Genomic DNA, 17,078 nt, shown 5'->3' with positions numbered 1-17,078 from the left:
GGCTTAGCAGCATTGAAATCAGCTACCCAAACAGCAGGTGGAGATTTCTCACAATTTAAAAACAAAACAACTTTTCCACAGTAAATGCTTCAGGTAGTTTGGGTAGGTTTTTTTTGTTTGTTCGTTTAGAAAACAGGTTTAAAAAAAAAAAAAGAGGGTGTTGACAGTTTGATTGTGGTGGGCTTTAATTTCCTTTTTTCCCTTCCTATACCATAATGAAATAATTTACTAAAATACAATTTCCAGAGAGTAAAACAGGATACTTTAACTAGTAGATGCTTTATATGTAGGTAATCTTTTGTTTGTAGTTTTAGGTTGCTAAGTAAATGTGAGTCATTGCTGGAGAGATTGTCAAATAGTTTTGGCCCAAATTTCAGGTTTTGTTAAAAATAAGTTTTGTCAAAATGAAGAGTAACAAATATTTCATGGTACATTTTATTTGAACTTAAACATGTCCTGGAAATGTTGGTTAAACTCATCATTGTGATAGTGCATGAGAACCAGTAGGGAAAAGTGACTGGAAACAAACGTGAAATTGCTCTGTGCAGTTTCATACCAAGCTGCATGAAATGTACATTTAATCAGCAGAAGTAGTGAAATTTTTTTTTTTAAGTATTTCTGTTTTAATCCACTAAAGTGGTACTGGTAACACAGGTAAGAAAATACGACGTTGATCAGACAAAAACAGCATTAGCAACCCCAAATATACATAAATCTTGAGTCATCTCCCCCTCCCCCCGCTTTTAAAATTCAAAAGGGAATTTTAAAAACAATACCTTTTGAGTTCATTTTATGGCTTTTGAAACTTTAGGTGTGTTTTCCTTTTTCTTTTAAATGACAGCTGAGTTGCTCCCATTATCACCTGATTCCAGAAGCTGAGGCTTTAAGAAATGCCAAATATACAACTCATGATCAGATCGCAAGAATTGGCAACACTGGGAAAAGTGCTCTTGTTCCATGTAGTTCTGTGAGCTGCCTATTTAAATAGAAAGCACTTTAAAGGACTAGAGTAGAATTGCTGTATTCCATGGATATACAGGTTTTTTTCATGTGTGCAAAGCAGGTGATTCTGTGTTGTAGGTAACACCCACCGAGCATCTTTCATCATTACCTGGAGACCACCTTTAATTTCCCTTACTGCTTCTTCATAGTGACAGAACCTGGAGGTAACTCATCTACAGGTGATCAGGGACCTCTTTATGCTCAAATTGGCTAGAGCCGTGGGGCACACTGTAACAGAGCAATATGTGATCTGCTCCCCCTCTCCACTTCTGTGCTCAGTGCCAGCAGGACCACAGAATGATTTAAAAGTCATACACTGCATTTGTATTTGCTATTCAAACAGTAAGGGGACATGCACACACATTACTAAATGAGCAGCATGAAAGTTCTTTTTGTAGATTAACCAACAATAACAGTTATCACTTACATACCTTTTTTTTTTTTTTGTGGATCTCTTAAGTGGGTAAGTGTCTGACATTCATCTCCTTTTACAGGTGGGGAAATGGAGGTGAAGTGAATTAATACCTTGCCTGTGTTTCTTACCTGTTTGTTTTAGAAGCAGTGTGCTAGGGAAGCTATTTACCAGTTCCTTTGAAGCTGACTAAAATAAGCTTGTATCATGGTTAGACTGATACCGTATCGAGAGCTGTCAGAGATAGGGAGAAAGACGGGACGGCTTGCTATGGGACTTGTGCTTAAGAACAAATAAACACCCTAAATGTACACATTCAGTCACCATATGTCATGTTTATCTATAAAGGCATCTCTGTGCTATTTCTTTGCAGGAACAACTGAACTGCACTTCAGATGACTTCTATACTGAGAAGGACATATGGCAGAAGTTCTAGTGATGGATGTCTAATGTCGGAGTCGGTCCTTCATCTCTTCTGAGGCAGCTAAAGCCAGTGGGAAGCTCTCTTCTCTATATTTGGATATTTGATTGACTGTGTGAGGCAAAGGAAGGAACATAACTGTGGAGAGATTTCCCCTCCTCCCCCAGCACAAGCAGGCATTCGGTATAGAAAACCATGCCAGAGAACTGCTTAGTGCCTTGAAGTATGAGTCAAAATCTTAATGCAATTTCCCTCCAAGCCATGCTGTTGTGAAGTATTTCTTTCAAGCTCTAATACTGTTTGGCACGCTGAGCCCCTCTGCTCAGGGGGTTGCTGATGGCACTCTCACAATTGGCTCTCAAATAGTTTCTGGTCTGTCGGTGCTCCAGCTGGCTGGCGATCATTACAGAGAAGATGCTGGACCTAAGCTTTCTGACAGAAGAGGAGTATGAGAAGCTTATGAAGGTTCTGCAGAGAGATGCAGAGTTGAAGAAAAAAGACAGTGATCGTATCAGGTAAGAGAGCTCAAGTGCACACACATGCTGATCTGTGAGGCTCATCAGCCTATGATCTCCCCACTCCCACCCTTCCCAGCAGTGTGCATGTGTGAGGGCTGTAGGCTGCAGTGGTTCTTTCCCCCCCTTCACTGTAAGAGCCTGAAGAATCCTTCTATTTCCCCTCTTGCCTTTTCTACCACCCTGTTGTGGCCACCACGAGAGCTGGGCACAATTGTCTCTGATTTCAACAATAACTCTCACATGCTTGGAATCCTGTTTGAGTGATGGGAGTGAAAATACAGGAGCAGCAATTGATGTGAGTCTCCCCCCTTGGAGTGTAGATGTTTCCTAGGATTTATTTAAATGGGACTTTAAATCTCTACCTTGTACACTTACAAGGCTTTTCCATTATGATTTTCACTGTGGTACCTGAGTGCCGATGCACATTAATGACCACATCCTCCCAACAGCCCTGTGAGGGAGGGCAATATACAATCTCTATTTTACAGATGGGGAGCTGAGGCAGAGGGGTTAAGTGATTTGCCCAAGGCCACACACAGTGCTGTGGCAGAGCCAGGAAGAGACACCAGATCTGCAATGCCCTAACCAGAACACCATCCTTCCACTGTTTGATTTTTGTTTGTTTGTTTAACTTGTGGCTGGTTTGTGTTTAGTTGCTGCTGCCACTTCTAAAATGCCAGCCATTAAGCTATTCTGGTTGGTAGTAAGCACAAGGCTTAAAAACTTGGGGCAGCCAGCATAGCTCTATGAAAGTCAATGGAATTATGCCAGTTTACACTAGTGATATGATATTTTGCTGAGCCAGAAAAGCCTGTGCCCATCATGAGGGCAAGACGTGCTGTCTAGGATGATGGGTAGGTAGCACTTCTACAGCAGCCTCTGAGGCGCCTTCATATGTCCTGCCCTCTGGCTAGAAGAAATGTGCTCCAGAGACCAGATAGTGGTGGGGTGGGAATGTCAGAAAGCATGACTGGAGTCAAGGCTAATCTTTTTGTAGCAGAGCAATCTTGGGTAGGGCTGTGATTTTTGTTTTCATTATGGTTCTATACTGGCAGAAGCTTTAGTGTAGAGGCTGTTATACCAGTCTAGCATCATTTGTGCAGGGAACCAGTATAAGCGATACCAAATGCAATTTTTTTCTGATATAAGCTGCATCTGCATGAGGAGAGTTGGAGGGCATATACTAACAAACCTTTTCTAGTGTACGCTAGTCTTTAGACAGAAAGAACATGTGATTGCAAAAACTATTATTGGCACTAATCCAAATTATGCTTTTAATATCATGATTGCCCTTCTAAAATGCAAAATAAATTGGCCATACTGTGTGGTATGTTTTGTTGTTGTTTTTTGTTTTTTTGTTTTGTTTTTTGTGTGTGTGTTGTAGTTTTTTTTTTTTTTCTTTGCTAAATTTTGGCAAAGTTTCCATTTGCAGTTGGTTTGGTTTGTTTGTTTTATGCACATTTAAACTCCTGTGAACCAGGTCTTAGTTTGGAAAGAGTAACAGATTTTTAACTGTGGTGATGCTCGTGGGCCCTACTCTAATACAATTGACCTGGTTCAGCCCTTTTCTATAGGGGATGTCCATGGTTGGTTTCACTGCCTGACCTGCTTCTGAGCAAAACTCTGGTGGTAGTTGGGAGAAGCTGAGTAAAGTCAGAGGAGGTACGGTGGATTTCCACTAGTGTCAGTGAATTCAGAATACATCCCCTAGTTTTTATGTACTATTACTTCTCTACTAGTCTTTGGTCCAAAACTTTCTCCATTGTATGCACCAAAGTGGGGGAGAAAAGGACTAGAAATTAGGCCACAAAATGCCCTAGATCCATGGTGGGGAGAGAGATGGCTTTAATAGTGTGTGTTCTCCCTTTGTTCTGCCAAGCATGCTGCTCCATGTGTTCTGGGACATGTTAGCATTGAGTCCAGAGGAGTCCACTCTCCATGGACTCTGCTTTATACTACAGTGTGGAGTGAGGGGCCAGCTAACTACATGCAGGGCAAGGCCCTTCAGAGGGGTGATCTGGGGATGTTCTCTGAGTTTATGGCCCTTGTCCCTCTCCTCCCACCTGATGGGAGTTTTGGATGTGAGCTCCCAACTCTTAGAGTTTGGATAAAGCATTACCCTTCCCTGGATTTGTTGCAGGAAGAGTAGCATTGTAGGTGAACCTAGGTATACCCCTAGTGCTGGGGAATTCTGCTAGCTGTGCTGATGGTTAGAGGATAATAGGGAGTCTGTAATATTGACAGAAGCACTAAATTCTAATGCTGCTTCCTAACAGAATGTCATACTGCAGCAAGCAGGGTCTGTGCCCTTTCTCCACCACACCTGCTCTGAAACAGGTCAAATTTGACCCTTCATATCTTTGTATCCTCTGGGTTAATACCCCCGCTTGTTGGTAATTGGATCTTGGTGGCTCTTCTTCCTCTGGCACCCTCAGCCATCTCCAGAGGGTTGGAAAACCTTTTCCTTGAATTGTATTGAGTACCGGGAGGTAGAGCCAGCTAACTCAGCAAAGTTTTTTGTGCTGTAAATGTACAGGTTAGCAAACAAAAAACTTACTAGCTGGGGTGCCAAACACGTCAGCGGAGTGTGCCAGGGCCAGTTACAGTACAGAGGAGCGCTCGGGAAGGACAGCTAAGTACTTGTATGCCAAAAATCTGCTTGGTGTGGTGGCCAGGAGAAAAAGGGCTGTCCAGAGAGGGCGTTGAGGGGCCAAATTGATCCCTCATACTCGTATGTAACTTCAACAGGGGATGCGTTTGGCTCCGTGCATGCTGGGGCATGAATTTGGCTCAAGATGTTCTGGAGCTCATGAAAGATACTTGAGGGATTGACAGACAAAGGTAAAAGAAAAGTGCAGAGCCTACAAAACCTACCCCAAACAGGCTCCCCCAAAACAAACTACCAGTGCCTCCAGCTTGGATTTGCATGTGTGGGGACAGCTGAAGATCCATGTTCCCCAAGTACCATTCGCTGGGATTTCCTGTCCAGTTAATGCATGAAGCCATCTTAATTGTCTTGCTGTTCTGACCTAAGCTTTGTAGCACCAGGCAGGCAAATTGCCCATTCTGTGGGCAGGCAGTTATAAAAAAAAATATCATGAAGAAAGACACAGCTGCTGTGATCTTTGTTTGGCATTCGTTGATATCGTCCAAGTAGGAGTGCTTTGTACTAACTTTCCTCTTTCAGATGGCTGGGGAATGGTTTCAAACTCCTGCCGCATGATTCAGCTACTTGCTGCATTAATAATGAGGGAGTGCAGCTGTTAATGATACTGTCATGAACTGGCTAGTGCATATCCCTCAAAACCGGCTAATGGATGGGATCACAACCGCTCAACTGTGTGTCATGGGCACTATACTATTAAGAGCGAAGGAGATTCTCCTTTATCTCAAGTGCTGGAGCAGGAGGATAAGGGTCTTTTCCTCATTGTCATCATGAAGTTCCCAGTGGCCATGGTGTGCAACACTGTGATAACCATACGGCTCTTGGGTGACCACAGGTTTGTTACAATGCTTAGGATTTTTATAGGGCCCTCAGTCTGAGTGAGAAACATTCATGGATTTAGCCACACAGTGGCCCCATGAGGAAAATATTACTATGCCATTTTGCAGATAGGAACTGAGGCTCAGAGAGTTGAAAGTTTGCTCAAGTTCCTGAAGGAGTTATTTGGGCAGAGCTTAAAGTAGATCCCAGTTCTTTGATCTCACTACAAGAGTTCACTCCCTTCTTCTTGTCTATGACCATCTATCTTTGTATTTGAATGGGGAAGGAACTGAAGTAGTCAATGGGGGAAGTACAATGCTGGGATTTTCTAACCTGAGCAGGGGAAATAGCCATTGGGTTTCCCTTAACTTTATTGGTAGCTCTGAAAATCTGAGTCCCATTGTCTGCTTTCTTCAGTCTTGTGTTCTGAGCTCTTTCCACTTACTAGACAAATAGCTACTGGGAGGATGTGACTGGCTGTACTGCGTAGGAGTGTTCAGTCATGGAACGTTTGCAATGCCTGGAAAGCATAGCAGCCCCATGGAGTGTGTTCGCTCAGTCCGTCTCTAATCCAGTTCATACCATAAATAATATTTGATGGTGAGAGAGCTTGGGTGAGCCAATCAATTCCTTGAGGAGCCCTTTCGAGAGGTAAATTGCAGCATAGCTCTTCATACCAGCTCTTATCTCTATGCAGTTCAGAGTGTCAAAACTCACTGAGGGAAAGTCCTCACACATAATGTTCATCTACCAGGGGAGCTCGCACATTCATGGTGACTGCATCTCCCCTGCGACAAATACTGCTATTTGTGTCTGACCTACCAAACGCGTAAGGTTAGTTACCAGGCCAACCGACCAAGGTGATCCCCCTCTTACTGCCTAGCTGACTGGCACAAATCAAGTGAGCTGTCCAATTTCTAAGTTTCACTGTGGATTGTGTTTAAAAAATTGTGCGCAGAAGCGTCACCCAACATGGGGCCAGCTTCTGCCACCCTTACTCTGCAGGTAATCCTATTGAAATGAATGGGACAACTCAAGAAGTAAAGGTTTACTCACTGTGAGTACAGATGGCAACAGCTGGTGGGGGGGGGGCAATTTGCCCCGGGCTCCCACGAGAGTTTTCAGGGGCCCCCACGAGAATTTTCGTCAGGTCTTCGGTGGCAGGTCCTTCATTGCCATCGAATAAGTGAAGGACCTGCTGCCAAAGACCCGGAGCTTCTTTTGCTCCGGGTCTTTGGCAGCAATTCGGCAGCGGGTCCTTCACTCGCTCTAGGACCTGCCGCTGAAGTGCCCCGAAGACCTGAAACGGAAGGACCCCGGCTGCCGAAGACCCCAGGCTCCCTGTATCCTCTGGGCGGCCCTGTTGTTCACCTGCTGCCTATGTAGTACAGTAACTCCTCGCTTAACGTTGTAGTTATGTTCCTGAAAAATGCAACTTTAAGCGAAATGATGTTAAGCAAATCCAATTTCCCCAGAAGAATTAATGTAAATGGGGGGGGGTTAGGTTCCAGGGAAATTTTTTTGCCAGACAAAAGACTACACACACACACACACACACACTATAAGTTTTAAATAATTTAATACTGTACACAGCAATGATGATGGGGAAGCGTGGTTGAGGTGGTGAAGTCAGAGGGTGGAAGAGGGAGGGATATTTCCCAGGGAATGCCTTACTGCTAAATGATGAACTAGCACTCGGCTGAGCCCTCAAGAGTTAACACAGGGGTAGGCAACCTATGGCACGCGTGCCGAAGGCAGCACGCGAGCTGATTTTCAGTGGCACTCACACTGTCCAGGTCCTGGCCACCGGTCCGGGGGGCTCTGCATTTTAATTTAATTTTAAATGAAGCGTCTTAAACATTTTAAAAACCTTATTTACTTTACATACAACAGTAGTTTAGTTATATATTATAGACTTATAGAAAGAGACCTTCTAAAAACGTTAAAATGTATTACTGGCACTCGGAACCTTAAATGAGAGTGAATAAATGAAGACTCGGCACACCACTTCTGAAAGGTTGCCGACCCCTGGGTTAACACGTTGTTAATGTAGCCTCTCACTCTACAAGGCAGCACAAATAGAGGGAGGGAAGACAGCATGGCAGACAGACACACACCCCTGTGTGTGTGAGTGTGAGAGAGAGAGAGATGCGCATTGCCCCTTTAAGTACGCTGAACCATTCTAAGTAGATTGTCTTTTTACGTAGATCAGCGCATTGAGACAGCAGCTGCTGCCAGCAAGCTCCTTCTGTCCTGAGCCCTGTTCTCCTCCCCCCGCCCCGGTCCCCGCACAGCAAGCAGGAGGCTCCCTGGAGCAGCACATGGCAGTGGGGGGAGGGACAGCTGAACTGCTGGCAATTGATAGCCCGCTGGATGGCTGTCACACGGGGGCTGCTCTTCCTGCAAGCAGTGGATAAAGCAGGCGGCTGCCAAACAACGTTATAAGGGAGCATTACACAACTTTAAACGAGCATGTTCTCTAAGTGATCAGCGACGTAACAACATTAACCAGGATGACTTTAAGTGAGGAGTTACTGTATGTTACCCTGCTGCTTACAGTGGTTTTATTAAAATATGCATTTCCTGACCGGAGGGATGGTAGTGTTGGTCTTGACTGGTTATGGACAGGCTCTACTAAATAGTCACCAGTTGGCTGGGCAAGACAGCTATAAAATTGGAGAGAGAGTGGATTCAGTATTTTACTTACTGGAACATACTGTATTGGATGAGTTTTCCACAGGAAACACAGAAGCCTACATTATTAAAAAGTTTAAATGTGATGGACCTGCAGCTGTATTCCCTTGGGCTGTGATCTCAATTAATCCACAATTTAAGCAGGAATAGGGTGAGTCTGTAACTGAATGGGCAACTATTCAGGATTATGCACTTGCTGCAGAAAATGGTTTTGGTGATTCAGTGGATGTCCCTCTTCCCTCTTGATCAGAACTGAACCAGTGCCCTGGCTAGGCAGGTGGAAGCAGCTGAGTTGTAAAACCAGGTTCCTGTCCCCTTGCAGTTACGCATGATCCTGTGGCACATTTAGTAAAAGAGGTGTGTTTTGTTTGTTTTTTTTAAGCCCAGTGTCTTTCCCGAATTCCCTCATAAGTAATTATATTCAGCCCACCTAAATTCCCCTGCATGTTCAATTGGGTGTGATATTCTTCACCTCCTGTCCTTAATTTTTAAATCAGCTGCTGTGATTCATCCTAGCCACATTTCAATGGGGTTGAAGTAATTTCTACCTCCTAGGAAGGGTTGGGGGGCAATGTTTGTAAAGGAGCCTTTGAGATCCTCCATATGGAAGGTGAAGAGTATTAGTATTATCAGCAGGTTTACATTTTGGAAATGCATTAAAAAAATCCCATGTTCGGCTGGGTTTTAAATAAATTAAAAATAACTCTAAGAATGTCTGACTTTCACGTGCAGAGTGTTTTGGATGGAGAATACTGTGTGAGGCTTTCCAAAGTCTCAGTGAGCTCAGTCGGCTGGAGTCAGGGTTCCTACGTGACTTCTGGCCAGCATCAGTAAAATATTTGTGAATATAGTGTATTTTTAGTGCATCACTTGTTCAGGGGTGTGGTGTTTTTTTGTTTGTTTTTTTTTAAATATACAGACGGTTACAAGGCTCTCTCAAGGATGAAAAGAAGAAAAAGTTTGTGACTGGTGAATGGTTTAATGAAGTGAAGGCAAAACGTTTTCAAGAGGAGCTAGAGGGGCCAGACCTGCTTCGAGCATCCATTAGAAAGAAAAAGGAGAAACCGGAAAGTAAGTACATTACATTACTGTGCAGTCTGCTGGTAACCAGAAAAAGGTGAGACCCAGACACTTTGTGGTCTGATTCCTAGATGCCATGCCTTTGGGGTACTAGCCTTTGTAAACCCTGACATTGACATTCCAGCAGGGGGTTTGTGAACTGTTTTCAGTACTAGGAAATATAACTGGATCTGCATTCGGGCTTACAGGTGAAATTTACCCTGCTGCAGAGATCAAGTGCACTTGATCCCTGTTTTGGGGACTAGCTAGGACTAAATGGTGCATAGTACCTGTCTTGGGTCCTCAGCGCTGGGCTGCTTTCTCCATTAAAAACGTAGCCTCAATAAACTGGGTCCAAAGGCCCCACAAGTGTTAGCAACAGGCAATCCAGTTAGAAATGGCTTCGCTAGTGTGCCTTCTGCAGACACAGCTAGTGGGGACCAGAGGCAGGTGACTTGTGCTGATGACCTTCTGTTTTACCACAACCTGAAAATGTCTTTTACTGTTTCTGGTGTGATTTCACTTTGACTGAGTAGTGAGAATGAGAATACTGTACTGTATTCTGTTTGTTAGATCAAGGAAACCCAAGATTAGTGGCATGGTTTCTCCACATCTCACCATCCCTTCATATTAAATTATGGATTTTTGTAAGGTATTTATTCCTCTAGTGGCACTTATGGGTCCCAACTGAGATCAGGGCCCCATAACACTATGCATATCAAGAGACAGTCCCTGCCCTGAAGAGTTTATAGTCTAAATCTACTGTCATGTATGCAGTAAATGTGAGTTATGACCAACTCATCCTCTCCACTTCCCCAAGTAGAGGGGACAGAGTCCTGGTGCTTCTCAGCTCAGAGGTGAGTGCTTCCTCCTTGGCATCATTCCTCTTTCCCTCAACCCTGAAGACACTCTGGCACCCGGCAGGGCTCGGATGTATGAGGGGTGGGCTGGAAGTGATGACTGCTCTCCATGGCATTGTTCCCTCCCACTTCAGTCCCTCGGGACTCGACAGAGCGCAGTAAGTCAGCACTGTGGCCATCACTATTACCTTACTAGGGTTCCTCCTCCAGGATGTGAACCATCCCTCAGAGGGGTTTGTGGAGTTCAGATGGCAGGGAGGGAGCTAGAAGGGAGTTGCCTCAGGGCTTCCATGTGGATGGCTGCCTCCTTCCTTGTGCTTTTTGCCACTTCTGCTGGAGGGGGAATCCTTGCCCCTCTAACAAGAGAATGACAAGGCAACTCGGCAGGTCTATTCACCTACAAGGGAACAACAAAGTGTGCGGAGACAGTGCTGAAAATGTCTGATTGGCACCAAGGCCAGGGTGTGTCTGGGACCATGCCCTAATTCCAAGATGCACTGTACTTCATTTGACACGCACGTGTAAATTCATCATTGTATATAGAACAGAACAAATCTCCTACGACTGCTAAGGGCACTGAAGAGAATAGTGTGGCTCTTTGTGATATGGGTAGGGCTGTGCATTGAGTCCAAATATAACCAGCCTGCATTTGGCACTCTTTACTGAACACTTGTGGAAAATAATACTGGGGATGATTCACATCCAGTTCTGCTGAATATGAGCCAAGTAAGACTCTGCAGAAATGCTGTGGAACTGTATGCCAGTCTTGTGCAGTCTGCAGATTTAATTATTTTGGTAGGGTGGGAAATCGCAGATATACAGACATGCCTGATTAATTATTGGCTCCAGCAGATTCCAGGAAGCCATGGTCCTGATGGCAATCTTTGCTTAAAGCTGCCCAAGGTCTTCAGTGATATAATTGTGCTTTGCTCTTCTGTAGAACCCCGGTTGAGTTGCCTTCCAATTTTTCAAAATTCTCTATAGTGTGGCTCCATCTGATGTCATAGCCACCTGCTCTCCATACTGGACTCCTTCTGCATTTCCTTCTTGATGTGCTCCAGGAGAGGGGGTTGCTCTTTCCTTTGAACTATCCCAACATCCCTAGCACCAGCAGAGTTTGTCCCCAAAGGAAAAGTGCCATAGACTACATGTGTCTTATACCTTTCCAAGTGGAGGTTCTCTCATCTCACTTCATAACAATGCTCAGTTTTAAATCAGGATTCAGAGCCCTAGACTCACGGAAGCATTGCACTAATCTTGTTAAATGAACACCTACCTCTTCCAATCAGATTTAAGAACTGACAGCAGGGTGAACAGTTCTGATCTCCAGAGGCAAAGGATAAAGGTTGGCAAGACAGCAATTGAACGCCCTCATCTCACTGACTTCAGACTCCACATAGGTTGTGTCTTTGCATATGTGTCTTGAGCTGTGTGATCAATATTTGTTTAAACAGGACATTACAAATGCTGCTGAACTTTCATACTGTTTATTATTGTGGTTAGACTTTGCCCTCTCTTCCTTCTTCCCCTTCCTCCTTGTTTCTCTTTCTAATCTGAGACTGATTTCAAATCACTGGAGCAGCATATTACTTTATTATTTCCACATAAAATTCCTCCTATTAACCTTCCCACTGCCATTCTATAGCTTAGATTATGGGACAAAGGTCAGGCACTGGAGCCATTACTTCTACCAAAGGCCAGATGCTAAAATCCCCTCTCTGATTACTGTGTATTAATGTATTAGCCAATTGCTCTCAGCTGTAAGAGGCAAATGGTGATCTCACCAACACTGGTGTGATTCCATTGGCAGTGAAGTTACCCCAGAATGACTGGTGTCACTGAAAGCAGAACCTGGCCCATGCAAGTAAGTGGGACATACCCTATGGCTTATGTGGAGTCTGAAGTCAGTAAGATAAGGTCGTTTAATTGCTGTCTTGCCAACCTTTATCCTTCCCTCTGGAGATCAGAACTGTTCACCCTGCCGTCAGTTCTTAAATCTGATTGGAAGAGGTAGGTGTTCATTTAACAAGATTAGTGCAATGCTTCCACAAGTCTAGGGCTCTGAATCCTGATTTAAAGCTCTGAGCATTGTTATGAAGTGAGATGAGAGAACCTTGACTTGGAAAGGTCCTACCCAACTGGACACTGACAGTCCCTTCTACCCTTAGCTGCTACCAAAGGGAAATAGAGGAAATTTTTGAAGTCTAAAAAATCCTAACAGCCCTACTACAAGCAGAGTTTGGACTCCAAAGGAAAAGTGCCAAAGACTCCATGACAATGAAGTCACACCAAGTTACACCCTCTGGGGACTTTCACTATTGCTGTTCGATATGGAAGATGCTCTGATACCGTCAGGGCCGGCTCTGGCTTTTTTGCCACCCCAGGCAAAAAAGCCTCCCGCCGCCCCCCCGGAGCGCGGCAGGGGAGGGTGCCGAGCCCGGCCGCGGGCCGCTCTCCCCGACTGGCCGGAGCGCCGGGGGGAGGGCGGCGAGCCCGCCGCGGCTCCGCTGGCGGCCAGAGCCCCGGGAGGAGGGCAGAGAGCCCAGCCGGGGCTCCGCTCTCCCCGGCGGCCGGAGCCGGAGCACCGCACCGCGCCGCGCCCCTCCAGGTGCCGCCCCAAGCACAAGCTTGGTGGGCTGGTGCCTGGAGCCGGCCCTGGATACCATGGTGATCGGCAGCAGCATAAAGCCCTAAAGGAGACAGGCTATATAGAATGATTATGGCTTGGCATTGAGTGAATTTCCCAGGTCCTGGAGATACAGTAACTCCTCACTTAGTCATCCCTGGTAGGGGCGTGGAACCAGCCTGGACCGGCAGTCCCCCATCAGCTCCCCGCTCCCCTAAGTTCCCTGTGCAGCAGCCACCCAGCAGCCTATCAATTGCCGGCAGTTCAGTTGTCCCTCCCCACACTGCCATATGCTGCTCCTGCCCTCTGCCTTGGAGCTGCTCCCAGGAGCCTCCTGCTTGCTGTGTGGGGGCGGGGGGGAAAGTGGGGGGCTAATATCAGGGTGTCCTCCTCCCCCCTGCTCCTGCCCCCTGCTTATCCCATTTCCATAGAGTGGGGGGGTGGAACACAACAGGGCTCAGGATGGAGGGAGCTTTCTGGCAGCAGCTGCTGTCTCAACTTCCTGATCTACTTAGAGTGGGGTCAGCGTACGTAAAGGGGCAATGCGCATCTCTCTCTCTCACACACAGGGTGTGTGTCTGTCTGCCGTGCTGTCTCCTCTCCCTCCATTTGTGCTGCCTTGTAGAGCTTAAAGTCGCATTTTTCAGGAATATAACTATAATGTTAAGCGAGGAGTTACTGTAACTAGTTTTTTAAATCCTGGGAGGAATGTGATGGTAAGTGTTTGCCTAGTCAGCTGTTTTAGCTTATTGTCAGACTAGGTAATTTCATTAATTTATTTATAATTTCTTTGTTCTTTATCCTTTGACAATCAGCATCTGAGGGCTGTCAAACCTAGTTGAGCAGCCAGTTCGTTTCCCCTACCAATGCAGGATGGTTCCCTTTAGTACAATTTCTAGTGTTTCATCTTGTGTCAAATGCAGGTCTGAATTTTAATGCAATAAGGAAAGGAGAGCTGATGTAGGAGTTGAAGTATTAGAGCCATATGCTTAAGCTATACCTATGTATTTTTCTTTTAAAGAAATAGCTAGGCAAGCTAAACTGGTTGAACAACTGTTAATTCAGGGTGGAACTTGCCTCTCACTGTATCTGTCTTAAAGTTACCAAGGCCACTTTACTGGCTTTTGTGGGTTATAATACCCTGACAACCCATTTGTAATTAAAAACTCAGTTATGATCGTTGATTTGACGGAGAAATCTAGGTGGCCAGTATGAGAATACATGAAGACCTCACGCTGCTCAGCTAGCAACAGTGCGAATATGATGTGATGGGTTTCATAGTGAGTTGCAAAGTGAATGCAACTGTTTGTTGTTGAGGCCTCTCATGGCTTGAATAGGCCAAGTATAAATGTGAGAGGTTTTTGTGTTTGCCCCCTCTCCTTCTGGTTCCAGAACAGTAACCTGTCTGCGTCTTGCTGTCTCGGGTGCAAGAATGTTAGGGTGGAGGAGGAAGCTCTTGCTTGTACCCATCAGCTTGGTTTTACGTACACTGCTTGTCATTTGCCAGTTCTCCGCATGTGCCCAGCCAACAGGAGACTTCTTACCATGTTACAGCTCTGTGGCTTTTCTTGGTACACTTAAATAATACTACTTGTGCCGTTCTCTGAAAAAAGATGATGTAAAAATGGAGACTCACGGTGAGTGAGGCTGTACAACACTGCATGAGTAAAAAGTGGCACGTTCTTACATACAGGGAGCAGGCCACTGAGTGTGGGTTATATCTGCTCACATTACTCCTGTAAGACTGGCAGAACCACAGCCGCTCTAGGAAAGTTCTGGCTTGTGCATCACCAACAGAACTGTTATTTAAATTCCAATTACGTGGGCCATATTCTGCCCTCATTTACACCTCTGCAACCCAGATGAAGACAGAGTTACATAGATGCAGGCGAGGACAGAATTTGGCCTGCAGAACCTTTGACACATGATACTGCACAGACTAAAAACCCAGCTTGATTTTTCAGATCTTAGGAATGTAGGTGTTGCCATGTTGGCTCGGATAGTCATCCACCTGGTTCAGTGATTGGTCTGACAGTGACCAGCACCAGATGCTTCCAAGGAAGGTTCAATAATCCTGGTGGATGCAGTAAGCCGCTGTATCATAACCTGTCCATAGAGAGTTTCTCTGCTGTTTGACCCACGTTTTTGCAAACCAATAGCTGAACAGCCAGGGATCCCACGTTATATAATGTGGTATATTGGGCCTTTGAACAGGAGCCCTTGTATGGTCTGTTTCATACAATATAATCTAAAGAGTGCTGGCAGGTTTAGTAAGAGGTACATTGTCTCTGTGCAATAGACCTTGCTGGGTGGTGAATAAATATATTAAGATACCATGTAATTTCTATTGCTCAGAACAAGTTGACTTTTTTTTCATCCCTGTTTGAGAGTTTAACCCTTTTTTTGTTGTACAGTAGATATATTTGACAGTTGAGTTTCTAAGGCAGCTTTTGTACCCTGGCATGTTGCTTTAAATGTTACTGTCATCTCTTGGTTTTTTCCCCCCTGTCAGTTGGTTCAGTAAAATTCAGAAGACACAGCTTAGCCCTGTGCCAGTACAAACAATAGGGATCTTCTCTTATTAACTTGACTGGCCTCCTCCTCTGTTTGCCAAGATCAGATGACTTTGAGTCAAAACAGGAAATAGCTGAATTCAAATCCTGGAATGGATTAACTTTATTGACCACCACTGCAGTGTCCTGTTAAGGTTTATAGCTGGTTTGACAGCTTCTATCATTAGTAGTCATTGCCAGATCTGTTTATGCTGACAAATCACAGGGGACTGGGACATGCTTTTGCCAATGCTGCTTTTGAAAGTGGTGTGTGTGCATGTCTCTTTTGCACTCTCCACCCCCATTGAAACCGGCAGATCTTTTGAGCGAGAATGTGGGAGTGGAGAGCCGGCCAGCCTGCCTCTCTATCAATTACCCTGCGTTAATTTCACGGTTTAGCTCTGGTATGAATCATTAACAAGTGTTTGCTTGCACCAAAATAAAACATAGCGGCTGTCACAGTTTTAATTAAAATGTCATTTCCCAATCCTCTCTGTTATATAATAGATGAGCCTAACGAACACATCCGGCAGAGCCTGGAAGACACAGCAGCTTCACTGCCATCAAACGCAACCAGTCCTCTCTTCCCTGAACTCACTCCAGACTTGGGAGCCGAGAGGTAACTGACGAAGGACAACCGTTTCAGTGCTGCATATTGGCTGCACAGGCTTTCCATTATTGTTCATGAAAATTAAACATAACAAGCAAGATCCTGGTTCATTAACTGAGCCTTTGGTTACTAAGGGATATCTTAAAATACTTTTCAAGGAATTGTTAGATATTAACCTCCCTTAATAAAGGTCTGGTAATGTGTTTATTCCATCAAGGCTTTTCCTGCATGATTTGATAAGGGGCCAGCAAAAAGGCGGCAATGGCCTATCTCAGAATATTATTGATAACTCTTCAGATAAATGGTGGTTTTATATTTGTTTAACTTTTTGCAGCTGAGTGTCATTAACAAAAGAAGCTGTTTTAGAACATTGTTCATTTCTTGGCAGTTCCTTGCCACCCCTTTTAACAATTCTGTACGCCGCATCATAGCTTGATTGGGCAAAAATACCCCATCAAAGTACAAGCAAAAGCGGTGACTGCCTTCAGTATTAATAAGCTCTGGATAAACCATTAAAATATTTGCATTTCTGTTTGTTGCAAAATAAGAAATCCTTCTGAGAAACAGGAAGGCAATGAATTGTTAAACATGTGGCACAACGATGCAGCCATGCTCAATGCGGTTTATTAGGGGGAGTATTTAATAAAGGACACAGTATAAAAGAGTTTCCTTGCAGAAGGATGTTCTGTGTACTTTCTTTGCCAGTACAGAAGTTCTTTAAATTTCATTTGGGCCAAATCCTGAAATCCTCAAGATTTTACACTGTTTTTCTTGGTCCTCACTTGGGCAAAAGTCCCCTGGGGGTCAAACCTGAACACTGGAATTGCTGTATTGGATCTG

At 44.8% G+C, this 17,078-nt stretch overlaps 1 protein-coding gene across 1 annotated transcript in view; it reads left to right on the top strand.

Annotated features, from left to right (window-relative positions):
- The window catches only part of LOC112108479 (synaptotagmin-like protein 4), a 64,500-nt gene that overhangs the window by 16,082 nt on the left and 31,340 nt on the right, over positions 1-17,078 (top strand). Inside the window, exons 2-4 of the mRNA XM_024202626.2 lie at positions 1,788-2,350; positions 9,451-9,602; positions 16,136-16,247. Coding sequence (XP_024058394.2) covers positions 2,250-2,350; positions 9,451-9,602; positions 16,136-16,247 — 365 coding nt within the window. The 5' untranslated portion in view covers positions 1,788-2,249. The remainder of the gene's footprint in view (positions 1-1,787; positions 2,351-9,450; positions 9,603-16,135; positions 16,248-17,078) is intronic.

The sequence above is a fragment of the Terrapene carolina genome, unplaced genomic scaffold (genome assembly GCF_002925995.2).
Source record: "Terrapene carolina triunguis isolate 2854851 unplaced genomic scaffold, T_m_triunguis-2.0 Scaffold131, whole genome shotgun sequence".
NCBI classification, from domain to species: domain Eukaryota; kingdom Metazoa; phylum Chordata; order Testudines; family Emydidae; genus Terrapene; species Terrapene triunguis.
This window is presented reverse-complemented; position numbering and strand designations above follow the sequence as displayed.